The sequence below is a fragment of the Dendropsophus ebraccatus genome, chromosome 11 (genome assembly GCF_027789765.1).
Source record: "Dendropsophus ebraccatus isolate aDenEbr1 chromosome 11, aDenEbr1.pat, whole genome shotgun sequence".
Taxonomy (NCBI): Eukaryota; Metazoa; Chordata; class Amphibia; order Anura; family Hylidae; genus Dendropsophus; species Dendropsophus ebraccatus.
In genome coordinates this window covers 58,577,732-58,598,247 of record NC_091464.1, presented here as the reverse complement: position 1 = coordinate 58,598,247, position 20,516 = coordinate 58,577,732, and the positions used below count along the sequence as shown (strand labels likewise).

The 20,516-nt window shown below is 46.3% G+C and overlaps 1 protein-coding gene across 1 annotated transcript in view; it reads right to left on the bottom strand.

Annotated features, from left to right (window-relative positions):
* The window catches only part of C2CD2 (C2 calcium dependent domain containing 2), a 54,995-nt gene that overhangs the window by 18,093 nt on the left and 16,386 nt on the right, over positions 1–20,516 (bottom strand). The window contains exons 3-8 of the mRNA XM_069945147.1: positions 18,180–18,278; positions 3,708–3,827; positions 3,341–3,448; positions 3,053–3,169; positions 2,686–2,803; positions 1,390–1,492 (exon numbers count right to left, since the gene is read on the bottom strand). Coding sequence (XP_069801248.1) covers positions 1,390–1,492; positions 2,686–2,803; positions 3,053–3,169; positions 3,341–3,448; positions 3,708–3,827; positions 18,180–18,278 — 665 coding nt within the window. The remainder of the gene's footprint in view (positions 1–1,389; positions 1,493–2,685; positions 2,804–3,052; positions 3,170–3,340; positions 3,449–3,707; positions 3,828–18,179; positions 18,279–20,516) is intronic.

Genomic DNA, 20,516 nt, shown 5'->3' with positions numbered 1-20,516 from the left:
TTTTTTTTTGTGCTAATTTTTTCAGGTATCTCCCCATAGGTATGGGAAATCACACAATTTTTTTCTCTGTTTTTAAATATTTTAAATTTTTTTAACTGGGATATATATTTTGTACATTTTTTAATGGACTCTGACATAAAAATACTAGTCACAAGGACATGTAAAAGGTTTTGAAGGCCGGGGGTTTCACTGCGGATACCCCCATTGATCAGGAGAATGAATGCATGGCAACATCAAGGCTCACAACCATCTCTGTCTAGGCAGCTCCATTATAAGTCTATGGGGCTGCCTGGATGGAGACGACTGACAGTGGAAGTGGGCTGCCACATGCCAATCCCCATTTGTTCTGGTGATCAGCAGCAAGACTCTGACCATTCAAAACTTTTGAAATACTCCCAAGTCATAAGTGGATTTTATTTGCAGCACATAGGCCTAGAGATGTGGAGGGGCCCGGCTTCCTGCGCTGTCCCCATGGAGGGAAATTCTGAGTATCCAGGCTGGAAAGTCTGACACATTGCTTGGAATCCTACAAGGAGGCATTATGCATTTCTCAGATTCCTGTAATGTGTTCAGTGTTCCAGACACATATCTGTAAGATCATTCACATACATGTATGGAGATGCAAAGTGCTGGGAGCAGGGACTGTTCTGTACTTCCTGTCAGTCCTCTTCAAAGAGGGACACTATACTCCTGTCCGGGTGATAGACTAGAGGCTACATACATAACAGACCTGTGCTGACCATCTACTATATATAAAGTGGCCTCCCAACTCATCTATCAGGGAAAGAGAGGGTTTAACATGCCTGAACCTTTTGTTCTCAGGGAGATAAGCTGCATCCAGGAGGAGTCTAAACCAGGAATCAGGAACCTTCTGCCCACAGCTGTTACAAAACTACAATCCCCATCATGCCTGGGCAGCCAAAACTAAAGCATTGGCTGTCCAGGCATGATGGGAATTGTAGCTTTGCAACAGCTGAAAAGCAGCAGGTTCCCCATTCCTGATGTAAACAGATATATCAGCAGCTTCTATTCATTCCCATAGGACCTCTGTACAATGCTTTGCTTCTATTCTTATTGATGTTCTCTCTCATCATGTTCCCATAGAAATGAATAGGATATATCGATGATTTAACAGGAAGCCGTCTTTTACTGGCCCAGATAATGAAAACTGACGCATCATAATCTGTCACAGTCATTGACTTTAAAGAGACATAAAACCCAAGGCTCAGCAAATCCCATAGTAATATTTATTATACTGATGTGAACACTTCTCAGAGAAGCCTGCAGGGTTAATAACTTATATTACAGTGTAGGCCAATTGAATTCCAGTATGAAGACATAGATGTGACCCACTGCTATAGGAAGCGCCATCATCCCCAGTATACTTACAATACAAACTCATCCTCCCAGCTAGGGCTCAGGCTATGCTGTATAGCTGCGGTAGTGAACCTCTGGACGGGGTCATTGAGCTGTGCCGAGCACACCACCATCCCTGCAGGGAGATCAACACTACAGTCTATGTACAGTACATGATAATATTGTATGCAGAAATAACAAGGAGATAAAAGACGACTGTAGGCAAAAAGTGATGAACTATGTCCTGTGTCATGTAGGGCTGCAGGGGTGGTGTGTGACCTAGAAGTCTAAGAAAGTCAAAGGAGGAGAATGAGAGAGAGAAAAGGAGGGAAGAAGGTAGGGAAAGGAAATAAGGAAAGGAAGGAACAAACAAAGCAAACAAAGGAAGGAAAGAAGGAGATAGATGGGAGGGAAGGAATAGAAGGATAGAAGGACGGAAATGTAGGAATAAAAGAAAGGAAGGAGCTAATGAAATGGGAGGAAAGTAAACTAAAAGGAAAATTAATAGAAAAAATGTTTGAAAAGTTTTAAAGTGACTCTGCACCCGCAATCTGACCCCCCCAAACCACTTGTACCTTCGGATAGCTGCTTTTAATCCAAGATCTGTCCTGGGGTCCGTTCGGCAGGTGATGCAGTTATTGTCCTAAAAACAACTTTTAAACTTGCAGCCCGTGCCCAACGGCCGGTGCCCTAACTTTGCACTACCTCTCCGTCCCTCCTCCCCACCCTCTTCATCATTAGGAATGCCACTGAAACATTTTCCCCTGTCTGAACATTGCACAAGTGACTTAACAATCCAGCCTATGTTCCGGGCTGACACAGGTGATGAATAGTAGACAATCTGGAGCATTTCTAATCATGAGGAGGGTGGGGAGGATTGACAGAGAGGGTGTGGGCCAGCCTAATGCATACACAATCTAAGCACCGACCTTTGGGCACGGGGCTACCAGTTTAAAAGTTGTTTTTTAGGACAATAACTACATCACCTGCTGAACGGACCTCAGGACAGATCTTGGATTAAAAGCAGCTATCCGAAGGTACAAGTGGTTTGGGGGGGGGGGGGGGGGGTCAGATTGTGAATACAGAGTTTTAAAAGGAAAGCAGAAGTAAAAAAAAAAAAAAAAAAAACTTAAAGAAAAAAAAAAGATAACCTTGATTTAAATGATTAGAAAAGCTGTGCTCCACAAAAAAACACAAAAAACAGTGCCATTCCTGTCCACAGGTTGTGAGTGCTCAGCCCTTTCTCTACCATGAACCCTGTGGAGGGTGTTCCGAGTAGTTATGGGTACGGGGCCCTTTTGCCCATAAGATATGATCTTCATCACTTACCTGAGGTGTCGACATTTCCTGCCAGCACAGCTTTAATATTGCGCACTTGAAGCTTCAGCTCATGAGCTCGGGGCGGTTTTGGAGGACAGATTACTGGGGAATGGATGCCAGGAATATTCTGGAAATGTATAGAGGAGGGTATCATGTAACTTTGTGAAGGCAGAGCTTTATGCAAGGTCACAGAACGAGAAGAAAAAAAAAAAAAAATTATAATTTTATATATATATATATATATATATATATATATATAGATTAAAGATTTGGGGACCCCTATGCTACATGTGCCCCTTCTCTGCCTCCATGGTATGCCGCCCCCCCCCCCATCCCCAGTGTTCGCTCATAGTTGGACCGAGAGGTGATCATATACCTGATACTCCTTGACGTCTGTAGGCTTGCTGCTCAGGTCTACTTGAGGTCTCACACAGCCCATGAGGTTCTTCAGAATGTCCTCCAGTGTCTCCCTGATTGCACTTGCTCCAGGGGTCTGCCAATGTGACACATATATGAGAGGGAGTCAAACCTATAGATACACAAGCTGATATTTCCCCAAGTTCATACATGTTTGCCATCTCCAGACTCCACATCAGAACTTGGCTCAGTCATCAAGGAAACAGCCAACATGGAGGAGATAAAACAGCACAACTTACTGACTGACCTCCAGATTATTTTTTGGTTGAACTTGAAGATCGAGATCGCAGAAGTTTCCCATGGACCAGGTGACCTGGACGTCTCTTCCTTCCCCTTCCTTTATACGAAGCTCCAACTAGAAGGGGAGAAAGATGGAACCAAGATACAAAGAGTAAACATCCAGGAGCCGTATACTATATATCCCAGTGTATAATGAAAAATCTACAACTTTCTAATTTGCATTTCAAGTCTGAAGTCCAGGCTGTTTAGCTCACAGAGCATTGTCTAGACTGGATACAACTGTATCACTTTTCAGCTGAGAGCAGTACTAGCTATGTACAGTGTTGTTCTCCATCAATACCAAGAGCTGTAGAGTTATGACACTACACACTTACATTTATATGTAGCGGTGTGATGCGAACGCTGTACACCTGGCATCCCGAGTTGGCTGGAAGGGTCCGGGTAACCCGCACGGCAAATTGTAGACAGTCACCTACTACACTGCAGCAGACAACCTGACAACGAAGCAGAGAGATTTTATATATTTCTTTTAAATATTATAACAGCCACAATATTTATTGGTCAATGTCATATTCAGGTTGTACTTTGCTGAACCTCATGGGCAGGGCTACCACAAGGACTTGTGTAAGAAACTAAAACTGCTTTAGGGTATAAACCCACACACCGTATACACAGCGTATTTACTGCTGCGATACGCAGCAAATTCGCAGCAAATACGCAGCAGATTAGATCTAAATAACTGAACACAACATCAAATCTTCACCATCAAACTGCTGCGTATTTGCTGCGTATACGGTGTGTGGGTTTGTACCCTTATAATCTTTTGGACCTAATCCAGGAGCAGATCTTGTGGGCTCCAACAACAGCAAAGCTTGTTTACATACCTATTGCCATGAGGCATCTACAGCTATATATCTATCCCACAAGCTCGCCCTTTGTTGGACAAATTCCTGCTATGTAAGGAGATTGTCCCTATTTAGAAGAGTCTTGGGAATTCAGGAAAGCAGGCAAGTATGGTCAAACATGATCTGCCTACAATTATTTAAACGGCCCCTGACAACAGGTGATTTATTCTATGGTCAGGTTCTGATGGGGTTGTCCTTTGCGGAACCTCATGGGTGGGGTTATCAGCTAGAACCTGAAAATCTCTGAAGGATCTTTTGCAGATCTTGGGGACTATACCATACATCAGTATCCAGACGTGTGCACAGATAAGAGGCCACATAAAAAAAAGACAGCACCCCTTCCTGTGCTTGTCCACCTCCTCTTCCATCCGCTGTTAGAAGCATGGCCCTTAGAACTATAGTCCACCCAACTCATGAAGAGCGGGGATAGAAAACCCTCTTCATGCACTTTTTTTGGGTTGCATACTCCACCACAATCAGGAGTTCGTAAGGTAACAGGCTGGAGCTACTGCATCTATTTCTCTGGGCAAGGATAACTACACTGTGCGTCCATCTGTGTATCCCCCCTGGCAACCCTTGGTGGACCGCCATTTACAAGGATGACAGATGTTTGGATCTCACACGGCTGGAGTTTATAAAGGTCATGAGAATGATTTTTTTGGACAGCAGAGCGAATGCATGGGCCCTCAAAACTTTTTCACTAAAAGAAAGTTATTTCTTAGGAAAATACATTCTTAATTGGACTGCGACACTAAATATAACATTTATTTTATTTGCCTCTCACACCGCTACATCCTACAGCTTCCCGTATATGGGTTTGGACATGGTTCAAGAATAGGCTACAGGAATGACAGTAAACACTGACACAGCGTCAGATAACACAAAGGCTATCATAGCTACCAAGTGTTAGCCAAACCCAATCCAATCCAGCTGGAACAATTGACTATCTAATGTCTATGGGAGCCTCCTGACAGTTCCCAGTTGTCTGAGAGAGAGAAGGGGTGGGGGGATTTCAAGGGCCCAGTCCTATTGTTCTTGAGGAACACTACTAGAAGACTCTAGCATTCTCCTTTCTCCCCACAGAGAACACATGCTCAGTGGAGGAAACAGGAGACATAGATGTTGGCCAAACAGTAATCTTATGTGTATGCCTGGCTTTATTTACAACTACCACTGGCCGGGGCCTACTCCCAACCCGAAACCTCAAAACTCACAACTACTGAGAAGATACAGAAGAATCGAGGAATCTATGAAACCCACAACCTTACTACATCTCAAGACTACCAGGTATTCAGCAGTATTGATATACAGACATACATTGAGAAGGCTACGCTGGCGCAAACCTATCATTCAATGTGACCTCGCGGATGGAGCACACATCGGCATTACCGACAGGCCGGGGGGTACCCAGGTTGTGATGCCACTCTCTTCTAGGATTGTTACAATAGTTACTGAGTACTATTTACTCCCCAGCAGCACATTAGCAAAGTGAATGGTTTTACACTAGCTTTACATCATCAGCGTATACATTGTGTTCTACACAGTAGTTTCAATACCTATACATTTAAGGGAAGGCAGGGAAACATACTTTAGAAAAGATCCATTCTTATAGCACAGTATCTTTCAGTAAACTATTTTGGATCATTTAAGCATACACTGTAGCGCTATACAGTAAGTGAACACACATTATTTGTGGATTTAAAGACAGTTCGGCCTCCCTGACTGTAGATTTATAGTCTTTTTTTAGAGATATGTAGAGATGAGGATTATTACACTGCCCCCCCCCCCCCCCCCCAACTCCCTTCCCCTCTCAGCAGGTAGATATGGTACTTGCCATATCTGCCCATGTGATGCTGATGTATCATGGGATTGATAGCAGATTTGAAAGGAGAGGATGAGGTTTGAAAACTGAAAATCAAGATAGTGGCCGATCAGAGGTCACATGACCCAGGTAAAATAATAAAATGAATGGATGTAGCTGAGCTGGGATGAAACAAATGACACAGCAGGAGTGATGATGAGTGCTTCTTCAAGTACTTGTATATCATTGTACACTGCTGGCTTCCCCGTAGTGGTGGCTTCACATATCCAGAATTATATTTTTTATCAAAAAGAGAAACTCCTTTACAAATATACACAGTGGTGCAATATGCAGTTATAAACAGCACTGTGGATAGGGCCCAGAGTGAATAGATAGATATAGATGGAGGGAAAGAAGCCAATCGTAGTAGATATCGCAACCTAATGGAGGTCAATTTGATGTGTTATGATTCCATTAAAAGGTACGGTCACACATAACCAGGAATCATGCACTGCAATTCGCTCACAGCAAAATAGCATCCAATTCATTCCCATTGGATCTTAAGGAACTAGGAACAATTGTTTTGTTATGGAAGCATAATCTACCGTTTTTCACACACAGCTCCTATGCAGAACTATGGTCATAATGTTAAAGAGTGGGAACACAGAGGAGACTATAGAGGGTAGTGTTCCCAAACTTGGACTGTTGCAAAATTACAACTCCCATTATGCAATAGCTGGACTGCATTGATGTATGTGTGGTGTGGTACTACTGGTCACACACTGAGGTGGTAGCGGTGATGCCACTTCTATGGTGGTTGGTAGTGCAGTACAGCCTAGCCAGTGATGGTACTGTCATAACGCCAGTACTAGTTTAGCACACAGGTTTGGTGTTACGCCTGCATTTATGTTAAGGCTGGCTATACTGTTCCCCAATGATCGGTGACCTGCCGGGTTGTGATGGGTCCCTTGGCCCCTTGTCACAGTGGTCCATAGTGAGGAGATAACCCCCCCGGACTATTGGTACCGCCACCTACAGAAAGGGGAGAGTGACCCAAGGAATGTGTAGCCGATGTGTGTATGTGCTCGTGCAATGATTACCGAGCCCCAGTAAAATAAATAGAATGGCTTTACTAATAGTCTGTTGTGATACAGGATACGCTGGTAATAGACAACTTCTTTGGTACAGACTTGGATTCACTGGATCTGTACTGGGAGATACTTTAAGTGCTGAGGTAGAATAGCAGTGCTGGTGTAGCTTACAGTTGAGCAGTGAGGAGAAGAGTTTGTCGTGAGAGCCCAACCCAGGGTAGTAGTGTGCTCTGCCGAAACTTGAGATACTTGAGAGAAAAAAAAGGAGAAGAATACTTGTCCCCATGTTTTACTAACCCCCTTCTGCCCTGCAATGTCGGGGTACCCATCCTATCAGGGTGACACAAGCCCAAGTCTTAGTTACCTGAGATTAGCGAAATTATCCGATGTCGTCTGGACTGCGAGATAGAGAACATAGACATTTGTACTGTTGCTTTGCTCTAAATAGGGTCAGTTCCTCTGTCCTAGGATACCGCCCTGCATTGTTTTTAGAGGTTCACGGCATTGGTTGGGGTGATCTCTGACTTGTCCTCCTGTTGGGGTCTAACACTCAAAAAAGGTTAGTGTCCACAGCTTCTAAAGTATAAATATTTCTTTATTTGCGCATCAAAACATAAAAGACAAAACAAAAAGTGAGCAGTGAGCTCACTGCAGTTTAGCTCACTGCTCACTTTGTTTTGTCTTTTATGTTTTGATGCGCAAATAAAGAAATATTTATACTTTAGAAGCTGTGGAGGGGCGTGGCTTAGCGATGGAGCCGTGAAGACGTGTTTCACTGGAGCTCCGTTCCAGCGGCCGCCTGCAGACATCGTCAGCGGATACTAATACCGGCTATCTGTCATGCCCAAGCCTCAGGGCATCCCTGCAGACCCCCTGACCCGCCCGATGACCAGGTCTACCACCTCCACCCCTGGCATTGACCGTTTCTTCAGGCCGTCCCCGGCAGCGCTGCAGGCCTCCATGCGCAGCAACATGGCGCCGGCCTCCTCCTCACAGCATAACACCGCGGAATCTAATCCCGATGCTTCCTCAGAGGCTTGGGGTGACCAGCTTCCCTCCGGTTCTGCCAATGCTGAGACCCTGGACTGTTATCCGCCCGCTAGAAGGTCTCCCCCGACACTGGGGGCGACGGACACGGACCCCTCTGGACACGTGCTGCAGGACTCACAGTGAGTTACAGCTGCTTCGCAGCCTAATACAAGCCCTCCCTTCCAAGCAAGACCTGGACCAGGTACTGCAGCGGATAGAGGCTGCACAGCAGCAAGCGTTAGAGGCTGTGAGGGAAGACGTGACAGCATTAGACGTCCGCACCTCGTCTGGGGAAGACGCCATAGCCGCCCTCACCTCCAGAGTCTCCTCCCTAGAAGCTGATTCCACCCGCTCCCGGAGCCACTTGCAAGCTATGGCCCTTTTAGTGGACGATCAGGAGAACCGAGGGAGGCGCAACAACGTCCGGCTGAAGGGCCTTCCTGAACGTGGCCCGCAGGATGACCTACTATCACGGGTCCCCGCCATCTTCAATCTTATTACCCGTCGCCCCGCAGACGCCACCTATGTGATAGACCGTGTGCACCGGGTGGCGAGAACCCAATCCGCAGATGGACCGCCCAGAGACATCCTGTGCAGACTACATTATTATGTGGACAAGGAGGCCATCCTACGAGCTGCACGGGATTACGGGGAGATAAACTTTGAGGATGCGACTATCCGCCTATTCCCTGATGTTTCCTCCCGCACCCTCTCCATGCGCAGGTCCTTGCAGCCTCTCTTAGGGACCATACGAGAAGCGGGAGCCTCGTATAGATGGGGCCATCCTTTTCATGTCATTGTGAAGAAACAGGAGAATACATTCCTGCTCCGCTGTCCGGACGAGCTGCCGAGCCTGTTCGCCTTCCTCGGGGTCCCACCGATCTCTATTCCCGACTGGCTGTCCCTGGATCGACCGCCAGTACCTCAAGGACGTTGCCGTCGCCGCTCATCGTTCCTGTTGGAAGCTCCACTTGCGCCACCGCCTCCGCTGGACTTTAACTCGGGCCCAGACTTATCCGCGCCCCTGCCAAGTGAGGCCTGACTGCCGAACTCTCTCAGGGGTTTGCTGGACTTCGGTTCGGTGTGACGGGTGTCCCCCCTGCCCTATGTTTGTTTGTGGTGTAGTCTTTTGTGGGGGCTTATGACTGGATATTTCTGTTTCCCTTCCATGTTTACCCCATGTCATCTCTCTGCCCTGTCTAAATGTGCCTTACAGTTTCTCTATTAGGGACCTCGTATCACCCACACGGTTATACACCACTGGATGTGGGGCTCCCACTTAGACCCCACCACATTTGTTTCTAGGATAGATAGCTGTTCATTTAAGGTTTCGCTACTCCGCTAAGCATTGTGCCCCGTGGAGCACTGCCCCTCTCCGTTTTTTCGGGGGGGGGGGGGGGGGGGGGGGGGTGCAGTGTTTCCTCGGAGAACGTTCTCGCCAGTTGTGGCGGTCGCTGGATACGGCTCTCCCCATGGTTTTCTGCGCCCTACCTTTTCCTTCTCTTCTCGGGGACCTCAGTTAGGTGGTCTTCGGTGAAGATTCTTTCGGGCGCTGCCCATCTTCTCTTCTTACTTGTTCTTCTTCTGCCTGTGGCAGCTAATACTCTCTCCTTGCTTCTTCTTTCTTTCCCAGTCCATACCCGTTTTGGGTTGAACGGGGTAGCTTGTCCTATTACCCCCTTCCCTTCTCTGCTTCGCCTGTCCCTACCCTTCCCCCCTCCTACCTCGTCCCCTACCTTCCCCTCCTCCCCCTTCCCCCCCCCTCCCTCCCCCACGCCTGGCACTATGTCCTCACCACAGGTCGATCTCCGGGTGGGCTCCTTGAATGTGAAGGGGCTGCACGACCAGGGCAAGCGTTCCATCTTAGCCAACTTCCTGCGGAAACAAAAATTGCACGTAGCCTTCCTGCAGGAGACACACATGATGGAATCCCAACCAGTCTCCATTTCTAACACATATTTTCCTTTTGCCTACCACAGCTTTTCTCCTAATCCGAAATCATGTGGGTCAAGCATCCTGATATCCAAAAATCTTCCGTGGGAACACATGGATACCAGGAGGGACGATGCAGGTAGGATGGTGCTCCTTAAGGGGCGCATTGCTTCACACGTCTTTACATTCGCCTCACTGTACCTCCCCAATGTGGGACAGGCGCAAGCACTTGCCACCATGCTTGACTCCATGGACGACTTTGTGGAAGGGACCCTTGTGGTAGGAGGGGACTTTAATGTGACCCTTGACCCGTCGGTAGACACATCTTCCGGGTCCTCACACCTTAGCCTCGCTATGCTACGCTGATTCCGACAGACGCTACATGACCATCGCCTGGTAGATATATGGCGCCTAGGTCACCCATCTGACAGAGACTTTACCTTCTATTCCCCAGCCCATAAATCCTACTCCAGACTTGACTATTTTTTACTTCGTCATAGGGACCTCTCCCTAGCTAGGACATCATCCATTGACAGTATAACCTTTTCAGACCATGCCTTAGTGACAATCACGCTAGACCTACCCCCATTGCGAGCCTCACAGTGGCAATGGAAACTAAACTCGTCCCTCCTGCAGGACCCCTTGGTTCGGACGGATGTCCAAAACTCGCTGGAAAATTATTTCCAAGAAAACTCTTCCTCCGAGGTTTCTCCCTTGACACTGTGGGAAGCGCATAAATGTGTGGTGAGGGGCGTGCTTATAAAGCACGGTTCCAGACTGAAAAAAGAACACATGGCTAAGACTGAACGTTTACTGTCCCAACTTAAAGATCTTGAGGTTGCGCATAAAAGAGCGCAGGACCCAGACGCTACTGCCACATTGCTGTCTAGGAGAGAGGAGCTGAAAGCTCACTTACAGCACAAGGCAAAAGCCACTCTATCGAAGTGCAAGAGATATTACTATGAGCATGGCGGCAAGCCGGGGCGGGCGCTGGCTCGGGCTCTTAGAGTGCAACAGGCTCGTTCCTACATACCGAAGATACTTTCCGCTGCCCAAGTCCCCCTACACATGCCGGCTGATATTGCAAATGCTTTCAAGGATTTCTACGCCGCGCTATACCACATAGATAATTCGAACCCTAACACCACAGGTCAGGGCTTCCAGGAACGCATCAGACAATATCTTTTGAGTTCAGGGATGCCTCGACTTGCAACAGAGGCGGCAGAGGCGTTAGAGGCCCCCATAACTGGAGAGGAGCTCACCCTGGCGGTCAAGGAATCTCAGACGGGCAAAGCGCCTGGCCCGGACGGGTTTACCCTGGGCTACTATAAAATGTTTCTTGGGAAGTTATCCCCACATTTTTTGTCTGCCTTCAATTCCTTGGCCGCGGGGGGAGAATTGCCTCTGGACGCTACTCGAGCACATATTGTGGTCATCCCTAAGGAGGGGAAGGACGTGGCACTATGTAGTAGTTACCGCCCGATCTCTCTCCTTAACGTTGACCTAAAGCTTTTTTCTAAGATCCTTGCCACCAGACTTGTGGGGCTCCTGGGGGAGGTGATTCACCCGGACCAAGTGGGCTTTATGCCCTGCAGGGAAGCGAGAGACAATACCGTCAGGGCGATTAATCTTCTTCATGTGGCCAAGTCCCGGGACCTTCCACTCATGGTCCTCTCCACCGATGCTGAGAAAGCATTTGATCGTGTGAATTGGTCTTTTATGTCGGAGACGCTCTCTTACATTGGCCTGGGACGGGGCTTCCTGAATTGGATTCTCGCCCTTTATCACACACCATCTGCTAGGGTCAGGGTGAATGGCCTCCTATCGGGAGACTTCCACATTAGGAACGGTACCAGACAAGGGTGCCCCTTGTCACCCCTCATTTTCATACTCACCTTGGAGCCGTTCCTTTGCAGGATACGTGCCAACACTGATGTGGGGGGAGTCCCGGTGCGCAACACCATCCATAAAGTGGCCGCTTATGCCGATGACCTGCTCTTTTTTGTTTCTAACCCCGCTATTTCCTTACCCTCTCTTATTAACGAGATGGACGTCTTCTCCCGCCTCTCCAACTTCAAAGTTAATTTTAGCAAGTCTGAGGCTATGAACGTGGGTCTATCGGACAGGGTGGTGTCTGCGCTCCGCTCCTCCTTCCGCTTCAGATGGGCGTCCGGCGCCCTTAAATATTTGGGCATATCCCTTCCTTCTGACCTCAGAAGACTGTATGAGCTGAACTTTCCCCCCCTCCTGGCCAGTATTCAGGCTAGCTGTTCAGAATGGTCCAGGGGTTACTTCTCCTGGTTTGGCCGTTGTGCCATCCTGAAAATGAATATTCTCCCCAAGCTCTTGTACAGATTCCAGTGTGTGCCTGTGTCCATTCCACCCTCCTTTTTCAAAGCCCTGGTATCCCTGCAAATCAAATTTGTCTGGAATAATAAGGCCTCTCGATTGCAGAGGTCCCTCCTGTGCCGACCCAAGTCTCGTGGGGGGGTGGGCCTCCCGGATATCCGTCTATACCACCAAGCAGCTTTGCTCACGCGTGTGGTGGACTGGTGCAGACTCTCTACTTTTAAGCCATGGGTCGCCCTGGAGCAGTCCTCTCTTGCCTGCCATGGATTCATTTGTCTAATGCGCCCTCCCTAAGAGCTCACCCGACAATCGGCCCCACGCTGTTAGCCTGCGCGACCACTACTAGCAGACAACATCTACTACCTCCCGGGTCACCTTGCTTCCCTGTCCTAGGGAATCCATCCTTCACCCCGGGGTTGGAGGACCCTGTGTTCCGCACATGGGTCAAACACGGTAAGCTCAGAGCTCAGGACTTCCTATCGCGGGCTGAGTGGATCTCCCCGAATGCCCTGGAAGAGATTGCAGAACCAGTGCCGTTGGGCCCTTGGCGTATACAACAACTTCGCCATTTCTTGCTCTCGCTTCCGACGCCGTCCTCATTTGGCTCCTCCAGGACGCCGTTTGAAGCGATGTGTTTGGATAAGGACCCGCTCAGACATTCGCTATCCCTAACGTATTCACTCCTGATCTCCCCCCCGAACCAGGACCATCCCGATTTTTTGCTAAAATGGGAATCTGACCTGAACCTGACACTTACTGACCCCCAACGTGACAGGGTCCTCCTCCTGGTCCACAAGTCGTCCATGAACTCAGGGTATCAGGAAGCGGGCTACAAAATTCTTACCCGTTGGTACAGGGTGCCTACCCGCCTACATGCCATCTGGCCACATGTTGATCCCATGTGCTGGCGCTGTGGCGCGGAGGAGGGCTCCCACCTCCACATTTTTTGGACGTGTGACGCTCTGCGTCCCTTTTGGGACTCAGTCCATAACCTGATTCGGAAGATCACCAATTTTTCCTCGGAGCTGTCCCCTGCGTTGTTCCTCCTGCACCATTGTAATATCCCGACCCGCAGGTACAAACAGTCCTTGCTGTGCTTTTTGGTGATGGCTGCTCGTGCGTGCATCCCCCTTTACTGGAAAAAGACCATGGCCCCACCGGTGTCTCTCTGGATCTCCAAGGTGAATGACCTAATGCTTATGGAGGATCTTACCTCTTCCCTGATGAACTCGAACAAACGGTTCACTCAAACATGGATGGCGTGGCTGGAGTTCCGGGGTACAGCTGAATACGCTGCCCTCCTCGGGAACCCAGGCTAGAATATTCAGTATGGTCCTTACCCCTGGTTGATCCTCTCCTTCCAGACACCGTGGGGATGGGGCTTTCTGGTTGTGCCTCGGGCGGGGGGGCGAGGGGGAGGAGTCCCCCTTCCCTCCGTCTCATCCTTTACCCCTTCCTTTCTTTCCTCCCTGCCTCCTCTTCCCCCTTTGACCCTCTTCACTTTCTCTTGGCTCATCTGGCCTTCTCTGTCCCCTCTTAGACCCCGGGGGCGGGCCCTTTTAGGGTACAGGAACCCCGTCCCTGTTCTTCCTTACTCTATTTTCCTTTAAAGGGGGAAAAAAAAAATTGAGGGATGTGGGGGATGCTGGCGATGCCTGGTGTGTTTTGTATAAGGTTCACTGCTCCGTGATCCCTTTTCTCTCTGTATTCTGTTATATGTAATTGTTATACAGTATATTGTTTTGGTTATGTCCGTGCCATTTGTGTTGATCTCGAGCACATATTTTCTTACATGTTTGGACGCTCCAGCGTGTTGTTGGTTTTCCCTGCTCTTTCTCTAATAAAGTGTTTAAAAAAAAAAGAAGCTGTGGACACTAACCTTTTTTGGATGCCTTACGGGTTGCAGCCCGCTATAATTGCTTTTCCACGTGCTTCAGGATACCACTGCTAACTGAGTTAACCACTACAGCGTGTTTTGGGTGAGCGGACATTTTTTCTTTTATTATTTCATGTGGGGTCTAACACTGCATAGTTTGAATAGTTAGACTATAGGAACTGTAAGTCTCTGGGTTCTCCATACATGTGTGTCTTTAACCAACTCACTAACACACTCGACTATCCCAGACAGGGATCTTGGCAGAGCCAGGTGCTGGCTAGGTTCAGCAGGGATGCCTGTTCTGAGTGTGTGTCCTACTTCCCAAAGAATCAGAGGGAAACTAATGCTACACTTCCTCTTCCTAAGTGACTACTTCCTACAAGGGTATGTAAAAGCCCCTGTGAGTGGTAGAGAAGAAAGTGTGCAAAGAAAGAGGAAGAGAGATAGTTAAAAGAAATTGCAAGTTGCAAAATATTTGTAGTTGCAAAAATGTACACACCCTTTAAGTTATATTTGCTAAATATTATGCTGGGATTTCTTTCCCGCTTTTGTTGATGTGTGATCCAGGATTTCCTGGCAGGCGATTCTTGGCACGGTTCTCTCAGTCTATAACAACATATGTCTATGTGTGAATGTGCTGGGTAAACAATCCTATAGGATGCAGATGATAGTGAAGGACGGTTTACATAAGCAGGAATAACACATAAGCATGTAATGTATCCCGGGTGTCAGCCATATGGATGTTTGTTTTCAGAAAGAAGGGGGGGGGGGGGGTGTTATGGCTTGTTATTCACAATCATAACAGGAGATATCGATTTCAACACGTTCCATCAAAGCAACGCGGAGAGTCACACCCTTCATGGATGCTCGTCCTGAGCTTCCTAGTTCATGAATAGAATTAGGCTACATTCACACGTTAGTATATTTTCAAGGATGAAATTTGTATTTTATGGCGTCTTTATATTTGAAAGGGGTTATAAAGGATTAGAAAAATACAGCTGCTTCCTTCCGGAAACAGCGCCACTCTTGTCCTCAGTTTAAAGTGAATGAAGCTAAGCTGTAATACTACACATAAGCTGAGGACTGGAGTGGCGCTATTTATAAAGAAAGCAGCTATCCTTTTGCTTTGTTTTTTAACCCTGAATAACCCCTTTAAAAAAAAGTGTGTTTAAACTTGCAGAGCGTTCATTGGGACACCCACACTTATTTCCGGGAGATTATTGTAATTCAGAGAGCGGACTCTGACCTTGCCTAAAATGCCCAATATCCTATAGGGAATTCTAAATTAAAAGGGTTTAAAAAAAAAAAAAAAAAATAGCAAAAACAGCACCACCCTTGTCCTCAGGTTGTGTGTGATATTATAATTCAGCTCTATTCCCTTTAATGAAACTAAACTGCAAAACCCTAACTGAGGATCAAAGTGGTTCTGGAAGAAAATGGCCATGTTTTTTATATGCCTTGATAACCCCCTTTAATTAAGTAGTGTCTAGTTTAGGATCTAAAGAGTGTCTCCTTTACTGGAGGACCCAACATATTCACATTAAAAATGCATCCCATTAAATTGAGTGTAATATTTCATTACTCCTGTGGTGGTGCTGCAGGGTAACTAAATACCTCCAGCCTTGTTCCTGATCACCGAAACCTAATCATTTATTCATATGAAGAGGAGGCGAAAAAAAGAAGCAGATAAAGCAAACAAGTTCTAACAACAGATGTTTATAGAGAATCCAGCAACCCAAAAATGGGGCCCCTCCCAAAGTTATCACATCTGGTATCAGATAACACTGACAACTCCACCCAGCAGAGGAGGATATATTGCCTTTAAATTTGTTGGTCTGGTTATTCAAACCACTGCTAAAAGGGGTTAACCAAGCTTTCAAAAACATTCTGAAACAGCGTCACTCTTGCCTTCAGTATTGCAATCCAGTTCTGCTGAAGTAAATGGAGCTTAATTGTAATACCACACTGTACCTGAGGACAGAGGTGGCACTGTTTTTGCAAGAAAGTAAATGTGATTTCTCTAATATTTCCAATTACAGGTGTCAAACTTGTGGCCCTCCAGCTATTGCTGAACTACAACTCCCATTATGCCTGGACAGGAAGAGAAAATTCTGAGAATCTAATTGGAAATTTTAATAGTAAATAGAAATTATGTATTTTTATTTTGATACTTTTGGATTATTTAAAAAAATGTTTACTTTTTTTATTGACATATCTGTATATATATATATATATATATATATATATATATATATTTTTTTTTTTTTTTTTTTTTTTTTGAGAAATATGTTGTGTTTTGATGAACAACAACAACCAAAAATTTTATAATTTTGGGCTGACCTGATATCAGGACGCCAGGATTTAGAGAGTTAAGGAATTATGGGGGAAATAAATAATAAAATAAATAAAGCAGAGTAATTAGGGTTAATAGGATTTTTGTTGCAGGATGTTCTGGCGTTTGAAAGACTCTCCGTATAATCCACTTACAGGGTCGGTGGGACTGGCGGAGAGGAGTTTTGTTTTCAGGAACAGATGGGCGATTAGTGTCCTGTGGGGAGGGGGGGCAGCACTCTCCTGACTATCTGTGCTCTGCGGATTCAGGCCCCATGCCAAGTACTCAGCGTGATGCCTGACAACATACAGATCAATACACACCCAGGTCCCAGATCATCACACGCCTCAAGATGTCTTGTTATGTGGAGAAAATCATATTAGGGAGCTGCAATAACAACAACAAGTCCTTAATATCAGGCATTGACCCCTCTTGGGTTATACAGTCCTAATAGAACAGAGATGTAAAACGACACCCCCTTTAAGGACCTATAATTACTTTAAAACTGTGTGTAAATGTAGGAAGTCTATTGCACATTGTGGGGTCATATGGGGGCAGATACCTCCTATTAGGTGGAGTGTCACAGTGCACACACAGCAGACTATAAAGAGATTGGTCCCCAGAGTGGGTGCACAGCGTCAGTAGTTCTGGTATAACATGGCAGCTTGTAACACCACTCAAACTATACACATGTGCACACTATGGCAGAAGTTTCACATACCCCCCCATGCCCTATAATAAACCACAGTGCCTGATGGAAGCTCAGGTGATACGCATATACACCGGTCTGAGACACACAAACCCAATATGTGCCAGCTATTGTTCTACCGCAGTGCCTTCATATACACCAGGGGTAGTGCCCCATTACTACCAGTCTCATTGACCCCTGAATAGTCTTACCTAGTGGACATTTAGTAGGTGCCCATGTACTCACTGCAGAACTGTGAATTGCGGCTGCACAAAACTGACATGTCAGTTTCACGTGCGGCTGGTTGGAATCTCTGCCGGAGTGTATACTATGTGTATATGCTCCGGCCGGGATTCCATTCATTCACATACAACGTATTTTCTGCATAAATCACGGCCATTGTTGCAAATTGCAACAACGACCGTGATTTATGCAAAAAAAACACGTGTGAACATGGCCATAGAGTGCACATGTAACAGTACCATACTGTTCCCACATAATACTGCCACATGGTAGTGCCATAATAGTGCCATAGAATGCCAATACAATAATGTCACACCAAGCCTAAATAAAAATGTCACACAATAAACATGACAATACCATACAGCACCAATACTACCCTATGAGAAACATTTATTAGTGGCATATAGTGAATATGTAACTACCACATGGAGCCAATGTATCAGCGCTATGGAGTGCTAAAATGATAAAACTTTAGATTCTGTAAATTAGACAGCTAATATATTAGAAGTGTGGTGGGGCGGTCCATGACGGGGCAGACCATAGGGCAGTTGTCCCCTTTGTACATGCTGTAATCCCCCCACCTGATGACTCCCGGCTCACCTTATCATTATGAGATTTCACAACGCTCTCCACCCGCTTCACGGAAAGCTCCAAAGGTCGGGGTCCATTGTCATCTTCGAATGCCAGCCGAAGGGATCCCTACAGAGACAAAAAAGTGATAGCATCACCATGCTGAGATTATACTGGAGATTTAGAGTATTGGAAGCTGGACCCTCATCTATATTATTTCTGATATATACCTAATACAAGGCAGAAGTTAGTTATTTAAAAGTGGAATCCCCTTTAAGTGTGGTTGGGGGGAGTGGCTTGGTTTGTCATAGACTGTCCTGATTTTGGCATAAGCCTGAGCCTAAGACAATCAACAATGTTTAATACAGTGCTCCAATGGGTGACTAGTCAGTGACGAGGTCTGCCTTGTGATCTGGTCACATGACATGACTGGTGATCAGCTGTGTCTAACCGATAAACCAATGCAACCAAACTACAAGTGGAGCCTTGTATGTGGAACATGAAAGTCATCAGCTGCTTTGTAGCCAACCTAATCTTCACTAGCAATGACCGACATGATGGAAGATAAAAAAATCCATCTAAAGGGACACAAAGTTTCACATGATAGGCTGATCACAGGCTCCTCCACTGATCAGCTGTAATCCGAAAGAGAACGCAACAGCAAGCTTTCAATTACCCTACAATGCCTCCACAGGAAAAAAGAGGAATTACACTGCTAGGCCCTCCAGAGAGAGAATGTGAGAGTCTAACAGCTAATAGATGGGGAGAATAATAATAGACATGTGCTGTTTTTTTAATGTTGTAATGTGGAATACAGTCTATTGCTCCCTGTTATCAGCCATTTCAACCTGGAGAGAGGCTGACTGTAGAGTATAGAGAAGGTTTACATTAATGTCGCTGATCCCAGCCGTACCTTTACAACACTGCTACAATGCTATTACTGTATGTAAAATAATACCTTCTCTAAGGTTGGGTCAGCAAGACAGACTGATACATTGTAGTGAACCTTTTCCTGCAAACACAATCACAGACAGCAAGCAAAGATCTTTAAAATAGTGAGAAATTCAAGCACAATTTTTATAATTTCACTTAAAAAACAAAACTTTAAAAACATAAAAAGTTTTGATCAGTCAGGATCTGGGTGTTCAGACCCCCACCCAACCTCTTTCTCTTCTGTAAAAGTCCATGGGACAATGTCCTGCATCGTTGTGCTTCGCCACAGTCAGTTGTGCTTAGTCAGTTTAAAAAACTTTAATATGTCGTAGAGGCAGGTCAAAAGTTTTAAATAGTTGGGGTCCAAGTGTTCAAGTGGGGTAAAAGAGTACGCAAAGCGTGTCCTTCCCCATTGGTGTGCCACATGACCTCAGCTGCACGCTTCTCCCAGCCAGTTCTAGTGATCAGTTGGGATCTGAACACCCAACCAATTAAAACTTATCACATGTCTCGTGGACAAGTACAGTTAAAGCTTCATTTGCGTGAAACTGCAGCGGTCTTGAGTACCTTTCAAAGGTTTTTTTTAAGTGACAGCTCCTGTTTGAAGTTTTGACATGTATCACTCCTAAATCTACTAAGAGATCATTGTCTAGGTTGAAAACGACAGTAGTAAGTTCTTATCTGTGAGAAGTTTTAGAGTTTAAACCCTATGTACGTCACAGACACAGGAGTAAATCATGTTTAACGTTAAGGAATCAAAACAAACAGTATATTATAAAGTTATTGAGGTCCCCATTTTACAATAATTCGGCTTTCTTGGGACACGGCGTCTTGGGACAGGACTGTGAGCTGTAACCAGGACTCAGATCGCTGCGCCATGTTTACTTATCGGATACGGATCATTTACTGCATCTTCACTTTGCATAATGTGAATAGCAGAGCGAGCAGATGGGAAATCAATGCAGGAAAACCTTGAAGGAGTTCTCGCTTCTCAGAGCTACCGCTCCAGAGGCCGTGACCATCTGGATATTTGGTTTGTGCACAAAACTTACAGTGGATAAGGAATACTGGAGATCAGCTGCAAGTATCCGAGCAGGGCTGAATATAGTGGCCCAAAGCTGAATCTGTAATAGGCCATGATCACCAACCATGTGCCATGTGTATTACTGGTGTCTTCTTATGGCAGGGGGACCTTTGGGCCCTCTCAGACACCCAAGCCCAAGTGTGACCACTCTCACTGCACTGTGTATAGTAGTCAGTGTAGGCCCTGCAGCCCTCCAGCTGTTACAAAACTACAATTCCCATTATGCCTAGACAGCCAAAGTGTGGTACACAGCTGTGCTAGGGTGTATGTAGCATGGTGCCACTGGGAGTGAGGTGTTATCAGTGACACTGTACAGCTCAGCCAAAGATGTAACTGTTGTGACGCCAGTG